Here is a 9320-nt window from a genome sequence, read left to right on the forward strand (position 1 = left end):
TTTTTTTTTTTTTTTGAGATGGAGTCTTGCTCTGTCACCCAGGCTGAAGTGCAGTGGCATGATCTCGGCTCACTGCAACCTCTGCCTCCCAGGTTCAAGTGATTCTCATGCTTCAACCTTCTGAGTAGCTGGGATTACAGGCACACACCACCACACTGGGCTAATTTTTGTATTTTTAGTGGAGACAGGGTTTCACCATGTTGGCCAGGCTGGTCTCAAACCCCTGACCTCAAGTGATCCACCTGCCACGGCTTCTCAAAGTGCTGGAATTACAGGAGTGAGCCACCGTGCCAAGCTGACATTTCTTTTTTTTTTTTTTTTTTTTGGGGATGGGGTTTCACTCTGTCACCCAGGCTGGAGTGCAGTGGTATGATCTTGGCTTACTGCAACTTCCACCTCCTGGGTTCAAATGATTCTTCTGCCTCAGCCTCCCGAATAGCTGGGACTGCAGGCACATGCTGCCATGCCTGGCTAATTTTTTGTATTTTAGTAGAAATGAGTTTCACTACGTTTCCAGGCTGGTCTCAAACTCCTGAAGTCAGGCAATCTGCTCATCTTGGCCTCCCAAAGTGTTAGGATTATAGGCGCAAGCCACTGCGCCCAGCCAACATTTCTTTTTGAGATATTAAAATGTTCCAAGATTGACTGTGGTAATGGTTGCACTTAGGCTGTGACTATACTAAAAACCATAGAACTGTACACTTTAAAAGGGTGAATTGCATGATATGTTAATTATATCTCAATAAAGCCATATATAAATAAAACTATAAATTGAAAATATAGGTCATCATGTCTAGGTTATAATGAAGGTGACCTTTCTAAAAATATGATACAAATTTTGGAAACCATGTAAGAAATATTTCATATGAAACATATCCTTTTATGTTCAAATTTTCTCTTTTATTTAAAACACATATTACGGTTTTGTCTTTTCTAATTTACTAATCTCTGTCTTTTTCTTTTCTTTTTTTTTTTTTTTTTGTTTTTTGAGACAGAGTCTCACTCTGTTGCCAGGCTGGAGTGCAGTGGTGCAATCTCAGCTCACTGCAACCTCCGCCTCCCAGGTTCAAGAGATTCTCCTGCCTTAGCCTCCCAAGTAGCTGAGATTACATGTTCTCGCTACCAGGCCTAGCTAATTTGTGTTTTTTGTTTGTTTGTTTGTTTATAGTAGAGATGGGGTTTCCTCATGTTGGCCAAGATGGTCTGGATCTATTGACCTCATGATCCGTCCACTTCGGCCTCCCAAAGTACTAGGATTACAGGCATGAGCCATACCACGCCCAGTCTGTCTTTGTCTTTTAATTGGAGAACTTAATCCTTTAAAATATAATGTAATTACAGAAAATTTGGGCTTAAAAAGCAAAATAGGCTATTAGAAGATAATAGCAGAATTGGTTGGGTACAGTGGCTCATGCTTGTAATCCCAGAGCTTTAGGTGGCCAAAGTGGAAGGATTAGTTGAGGCCAGAAGTTTGAGACCAGCCTGGGCAACATAGCAAGACCCCCATCTCTATGGAAAATTTTAAAATTAGCCAGACATGGTGGTACATGCCTGTAGTCCCAGCTATTCAGGAGGCTGAGGCAAGAGGATCACTTGAGCCCAGGAATTTGAGGCTGCAATGAGCTATGATTGTGCTATTGCACAGCCTTGGGGACTTGTCTCTAAATAAATAGATACATTTTTTAAAAAGAAGATAATATCAGAAAATATAATCTTGAGCTAGGAAATGGTTTCCTTTTCTTTTGAGATGGAGTTTTGCTCTTTCACTCAGGCTGGAGTGCAGTGGTGTGATTTTGGCTCACTTCAAACTCTACCTTCCAGTTTCAAGAGATTCTCCTGCTTCAGCCTCCTAAGTAGCTGAAATTACAGGCACCTGCCACCAGGCCTGGCTAATTTTTGTATTTACAGTAGAGACAGGGTTTCACCATGGCCAGGCTGGTCTCGAACTCCTGACCTCGTGATCCGCCTGCCTCAGCCACCCAAAGTGCTGGGATTACAGGTGTGAGCCACCACACCCGGCAGGAAATGGTTTCTTAAACAAGATACAGAAAGCACTAAGCATAAAGATCAATGTGACTATGTTTCAGCCTACAAAATCTTTAATAATTACAAATATTTACTATTTATTGTGTATATAAAATTAAGAACTTTACATACCTCATACCATTTAATCTTCACAAGAACCTATGACGAGTCAATACTATTATTTTCCCTGTTTTACAGATGATGCTTAAGGAGGTTAAGTATTTCACCTAAAGTCACATAGCAACTATGCCAGGGCTGAAATTTGGGTCTATCTGATTCCAAGCCCAAACTCATAATCACTATCCTAGAGGCCATGCCAGTTTTAGGGGGAAAGTTCTCCAACTCTTTAGTCTCTAAACCAGCACCTTCTCCTCCTTTTTTACCATTATTCTTTTAACCAGCATCTTACATTCAATGTTTCTATTTTTTCATCATCTATTTGCCATCCCTTCTGCCATACCCTTTTGGAGAATTCCCAGTCTGGGTTATTACTCACTCCCGATCTCCTTGCAACCTAGTTCAAGCTCCAATAATAATGACATTCTAATCAGATAAGGAAATGTAGGAAATTCTAATGAAAATGGCCTTTTCTCAGTCTTCATTTCTATTGACCTCTTTTGTACCTCCTCCTCCTTCTTTAAATGTCACTCTCCTTAATTTGTCAGTCATTCAACAAATACATAGTTGGCAACAATTTTGGGCAAGCTTTGTGCCCAGTCCTGGGATACAAATGTCAAAAGACACAGTCCCAACCATCAGTGAGCTTGTTTAGACTGAAGATAATTAGGCAACTAACAAATAATAAGCAGAATGGAGACATTTTGTATGTGTGTATTGCAGTACATTTTAGTGGTTAAGTCTATGTTAGAGTGAGACAGACAAAAGTTTGAGATCTGAATTTGCCACTTATGTTAGCTGTGTAAGCCTGAACAAGTTACTCAAAGTACTTTAAGAATTAAGTAAATCATCACAAATTATTTCCTGTTTACTTTAGAAAAGCAAGATGTTAATGGTGTTTGTGAGAGACTAAACAATGTAATACAGAGCCCATTATACAAGTTGGTAGAAAAATGCCTGATTTTAAATAGTTTAATGAAAGTATAACAATTAAACGCAAACTATGTCTTATTGCTACCAAAAAAAGGTTCTTCAGGTACATTTGACATAGCCTTCTACTGCTGGAGTACATTATAAAATCAATATATAAACTACACTGACACAATTTCAAAGGAAAAAGCATGCCTTTTGGGGTTAGAAGTACACTCTGGTGTTCTGACTTGGATAATTCTAGGTGTATACTATAGATAAGATATTGGGTAACCATACTAGACTATGGAAAAGATACATACAGACAAAATGTAAACATTTAATAAATTGGAGCATACACCAAAATTGGTAAATTTCCCCAAGACTAGGTAGAAAGGCAAGATTGTATTTTGTTTATTTGTTCTTACTAATAGGTGAAAACTCTAAAGATACCAAATTGCAAATCCAGTCTGCTGATGCTGGAAACAAGGCAATTAGGCAGACTCAGGGGGCTCTTTAGTTGAAATGACTATTATCCCAAGAATGTATTTTATTTAATATGTAAGTATATGCTATATGCTCAAGCATAGACTAAGCAATTTAATTTGAAGGGCAAGGGTAGGATTTTTAAAGTTTGACAGATGAAGAAATTTTACATTTAAATTTTGGTAGCTTCTGCAATCAACTAAAGTAATAACCATGGAGGTAATTTCCAAGTGTGGCTTCCTCATAGGGTTAACCTAAAATTATCTATTTATATTCATATATCTGTATATAGACATAGAGTAGAACATATTTTCTACTCTATATCTGTGTATCTATCTATATCTATATACTGTATAAGTATATGTGTGTATGTGTATATGCATATATGTTAAATAAAACTGTTAGTAAAATTACATGTTATTTAAAACATGTTAAATGAAATAAAAGGAGGTAATAATCTACGGCCTCCTGTGTTTCTCGGTTTCTTATAAAATGAGAACTACAGTAGCCTCTAACCATGAGCTTGTCAGGGAAATTAAACAATGGATTTAAAGTGTTCTGCATGGTGCCTACAAGTTAGCCAATTTCTAAGTATTTCTAAAATGTCTACCATTTTTGTCTCTTGGAGTAACCTTAAAAAAGAAATTGAAGGCTGGGCATGGTGGCTCATGCCTGTAATTTAAGCACTTTGGAGGCCAAGATGGGTGGATCACCTGAGGTCAGGAGTTCAAGACCAGCCTGACCAACAAGGTGAAACCCCGTCTTAAAAAAAAAAAAAAAGAAATTGAAGTGTACCAAGCAGAGAAAGAAGGAAGTCATTCCAGGAGTGAGAATGCTGTACACAAAGCTAGGGGGTAAGAGAGTATGGCATGTGGAACAAATTCAGTGGCTGGACGGGAGATAAGACTGACTAAAGGCAGGAACACTATTTAAAGGGCCAAAATAAGAGGCGAGAAACTCCTGGATTAAAATAGTAGCCAAGGAGAAGAAGGGATAGATAAAAGAGATATCTAGGATGTATAGCTGATAGGAACTGAGGGATGATTTCATGCAGATGAAGGAGAAGAAAGCAACAGATACGCATGGTTTCCGATGTGGTTTACTGGATGTATGTTGGTGACATTCGATTACAGAGCCACACACATATTTTAGAGGAAGAAGCTGAAGCATTTTTGTTTGTTTGTTTGTTTTGAGACACAGCCTCGCTCTGTACTTAGGCTGGAGCGCAGTGGCTCAATTTCAGCTCACTGAAACCTCCGCCTGCCCTGCAACACCCCAACAGCTGAGATTACAGGCATGTGCCACCACACCAGGCTAATTTTTTGTATTTTTAGTAGAGATGGGGCCATGTGGGCTAGGCTGGTGTCAAACTCCTGGCCTCAGGTGATCTGCCCACCTCAGCCTCCCAGAGTGCTGGGATTACAGGCATGAGCCACAGTGCCTGGCCAGAAGCATTTGGGCTTTTTTTTTTTTCCTTTAAGCCCTGGAAAATTAAAGCAACTAACAGAAGCATTTGGTTTTAAACACAATGTAAGGCATCTCAGTAAAATCATCTATAATATAATAGACATAACACAAAGAATTCAGAAGTCAACATTCTTTTTAGAATACGTAATAAACATATGATTAGGTTCTTATAGAATCACACTGGCAATGACAAAGGGATATTAATCAAGAGTTACAGATAACAGAGTTTCATGAATAACTTGGAAAGTATAAAGTAATTCAAATTGGAATGAAGTACATTAAAAACACAGTTCAATACCTCAGCTGCTTTGCCGTTGTAAAGGCGAAAATGATTACAGGCTTTAAGATTGAGTGCGATGGTACTATCAGGAATTTGCTGAAGGTAAACAGCCAAAACTTCTTGAGACACATCATAGTAATCCAATTTATAGTAGCAGAGGGCCACATAAACATTGAGGGCAAGGTATTCCCTATTAGATGAAAGAATTAAGGGTTAACCATGTAAGTCTACTTTATAGAAATGTCAAACTACAAAGCTAAAATGGACAAGGCAAAGAAGACAGTTCATGAATTTGCCATATGAAGAAAGAAGGCAAGATATAATCAGTATATATATATATTTTGCATTGCAATATTTGGGTGGGTATTTGTTTTTTGTTTGTCTGTTTTTTGAGATGGAGTCTTGCTCTGTCACCCAGGCTGGAGTGCAGTGGCACAATCTCGGCTTACTGCAACCTCCACCTCCCAGGTTCAAGCAATTCTCCTGCCTCAGCCTCCCAAGTAGCTGGGACTACAGGTGTGCACCACCACGCCTGGCTAATTTTTGTATTTTTAGTAGAGATGGGCTTTCACCATATTGGCCAGGCTGGTCTCGAACTCCTGGCCTTGTGATCAGCCCACCTTGGCCTCCCAAAGTGCTGGGATTACAAGTATGAGCCACCACGCCCAGCTGGTGAAAGTAGAGTGAAAGATGACAACTAGAGAAGAAAGGGAACATTCATGCTGTTCATACTGTAAAATTAACATATGCTATAATTGAACATAAACACAAGCACACGCCACACATTAGACCAACACAAGACACACAGGCTCAATGGCTGGAAATGGAAGCAGGTAGGTGACTAAGAAGGTAACAGCAAAAGAGGAAAGAAGGAAGGAAGCTGAGATATTTTTGGGAAGGGAGAGAGAGAGGCCAAGTGTTTAGTGATAAAGTTGGAATGTAAATTCTTTTTTTTTCTTTTATTTATTTATTTAAAGACGGGGTTTTACCATGTTGACTAGGATGGTCTCAATCTCCTGACCTCGTGATCCGCCCTCCTCTACCTCCCAAAGTGCTGGGATTACAGGCGTGAACCACCTCACCTGGCTGGAATGTAAATTCTTCAGAATGGTTTGTATCTAATTTTGTCAGCAAGTTACCTACAATGTAACTATAATGCTAAGTTTGATACATCTAGACCATACATTTCAATAGGAGTAATATCACTTCCAAAGGGGAAAAATTGGTTCTCATGGGAGGATGAAAAAATCCTACTCATTTTATGTGTAAAGCACAGTTATATATATAGCACATAAATGGATGTATGTTAATATACATATATCAGTATACTAAACTTTCATGGGAGGGCAATTAGGGGGAAAAAGTCTTTTAGAAGAGTGACAATGGATAAAAAGATAAGAGAAAGCCTGATTTAGACAATACCTAATTCTTAATCTCACCAGATAATCAACTAAACAGATTTGAATGCATGGTGGTACTACATCCAAAGGTCACTAGATTCTCAGTCAAACTTGTAACAAAAGAAACGAACAAAATGAAAGAAATGTAGAGTAGGCATAAAAGGACACAGACCTGTTATCTAGCAGTATTCGCTTATATATATCAATAGCTTCTTGGTAGTGAGATCGCATATAGTGGATTGAGGCCAAACTGAGTTGATCTTCTGTGACATCCTGAAGATTCTGATGAAAGCTCATCAACTTTTTCTCATCATTAAACTAAAATTGTGAGAGTGGAAAAGACATGTAAAGATTCACATTAGTGTTGTTAGAGAAATCAACATCTATGTGATAGAGTTTTTAACTCTTTCTTCTTTAGCCATTGTGTCTCTTTCTTCTTCCTATTTCCCTTAGGTTCCTTGCCTTCTACTTCACTTCCCCTGCAAAGAAAGAATGCAAATAGCTTCTGGAGGCATAGCTTGACAATGACAATGGAAAGCCCTTAGGTTACAGTTAATATTATTCCATCCTCTCCTTATCTTTTCTTTTTCTTTATATTTTCTCCCTTTCCTTTTTTTTTTCTTTTTAGCCTCTTTACTCTTACCTGGTAACATTTTTAACCTGTTCTTTCGTATCTCGTTCTTCTTGGTAGTCAATGAGGAGTCAAAATGTATTTCTCATCATGTAACTTAGTGAATTCAATTTTTAATTTCCTACTCTACATTTTTTCATTCTTTCTTCAGTTACTATACATTGTTGTTGTTTGAGATTGTCAGAATTCTATTGCAACCTTGTAATGCTTATTTTGTTAGATGGCTACTGCAAATATTAGTTGCCTTTTGCTTACATATGGGGCAGAACAGATATATTTTTGACAGTGATCCTTAATATGCAGATTGCTCACTCCCGCCTGATAGAGAATGACTTATAAGTTTAAAAATTTTGTACAGAATTGTCTTCTGTAGACTATTTAGTTACATGGAAAAATGTTCATGATACACTTTTAAGTAAAACGCCTGGTTACAAAATAGAATATATACTATGATCCAAATTTAGCAATATAAATACACACATATATATATACATACATAAAAATACAAATTTTTTAAAGACTGGAAGAAAGAGTAAAATATTACAGTGTTAGCTGGAAGTGGCAGTCTTACAGGAAATCTTGATTTTTGTGTGTATGTAATTTGCTATTTTCTAAATGTACTATGATGAACATGTATAATTTTTGTAATCAGAAGAAAAACACAGGCCAGGTGTGGTAGCACACGCTTGTAATCCCCATACTTTGGTTGGCCAAGGTGGGCAGATTACCTGAGGTCAGGAGTTCCAGACCAGCCTGGACAACATGGTGAAACCCCATCTCTACTAAAAATACAAAAATTCGCCAGCCATGGTGGCACACGCCTGTAATCCCAGCTACTTGGGAGACTGAGGCAGGAGAACTGCTTGAACCCAGGAGACAGAGGTTGCAGTGAGCCGAGATTGTGCCACTGCACTCCAGCCTGGCAACTCTGTCTCAAAAAAAAAAAGAAAAAGGAAAACACAACAAAATATATTTCTTTAAATTCAATCAAAGACTTTCACTACTACTAATATTAGAGTAGCTTATAGTATACAGCGCTCCCATCAAGAACATATAGAAAATCTTAAAAACTACTGAAAAATCTGTGTCAAAGGGGCTGGGACAGGCTCACTCCTGCAATCTCAGCACTTTGGGAGGTGGAGGTGGGTAGGTCACTTGAGCTCAGGAGTTTGAGACTAGCCTGGGCAACACGGTGAAACCCTATCTCTACAAAAATCAGCTGGGCACGGTGGCATACACTTGTAATCTCAGCGATTTGGGAGGCTGAGGCACAAGGATTGCTTGAGCCTGGGAGGCAGGGGTTACAGTGAGCTGAGATGGCGCCAATGCACTCCAGCCTGGGTGACTGGAAGTGAAATCCTGTCTCAAAAAAACAAAACAAAAAAAATCTGTGTGGGGGGATCAGAGAGCTATCAAGTGAGTGAAAACTTGAGAGATACCAAGGTCCCCAGCAAGAAGTGCAAAGAGGTGATTCCGATATTTAGCACCACCTTCTCTTAAATGGTACCTACCAATTCTCAATTGGTGGCTGAGTTGCTGAAAACTAAGTAGAGCTTCAAGAAGTCTTATGGGCTTAATGGACCAAAAAATAGAGATTGGGGCCCACCAAGCTATCAGTTGGGACCCCTGGAAAGCTATCCTAGAAATAGAGGTAAAATGGAAATACACCAGCTTTAAATCGTTGCAATCTCTGACAGGTATCAGTTCATTTGCCCCTATTCTATGTACCTCCCAGAAGTAAAAGTAAATTCTAAATCCTTCCTGGAAGAAGACAAAATCATCAAGAGCTTCAAATTATCTCCATTACTTAATAGCCAGCATTAAACACAATATTACCAAGCAAACCAGGGGTCAAGAACATTTGACTGAAAACCAAGAAACAGCTGTCCAGAGATACACTATTGGAATTACTAGACGTGGACTTTAAAAATAACTGTTATCAATATGTTTAAGAAATTAAATTAAAAGCCGGGCGCGGTGGCTCAAGCCTGTAATCCCAGCACTT

The 9320-nt window shown here is 38.6% G+C and overlaps 1 protein-coding gene across 3 annotated transcripts in view; it reads right to left on the bottom strand.

Moving 5' to 3' along the window:
- TTC26 (tetratricopeptide repeat domain 26) overlaps window positions 1–9320 on the bottom strand; it is a 68198-nt gene that overhangs the window by 41763 nt on the left and 17115 nt on the right. For 2 of the 3 annotated variants that reach the window (XM_032275851.1, XM_032275852.1), the window contains 2 exons: window positions 6857–7002; window positions 5303–5474 (listed from right to left, as the gene is read on the bottom strand). In XM_032275851.1, coding sequence (XP_032131742.1) covers window positions 5303–5474; window positions 6857–7002 — 318 coding nt within the window. Of the gene's footprint in view, window positions 1–5302; window positions 5475–6856; window positions 7003–8826; window positions 8917–9320 lie in introns of those variants that run through there. The other variant, XM_032275853.1, reaches the window with a different exon arrangement.

This window comes from Sapajus apella, unplaced genomic scaffold (genome assembly GCF_009761245.1).
Source record: "Sapajus apella isolate SASKATOON/1434 unplaced genomic scaffold, GSC_monkey_1.0 scaffold7, whole genome shotgun sequence".
Lineage (NCBI taxonomy): Eukaryota > Metazoa > Chordata > Mammalia > Primates > Cebidae > Sapajus > Sapajus apella.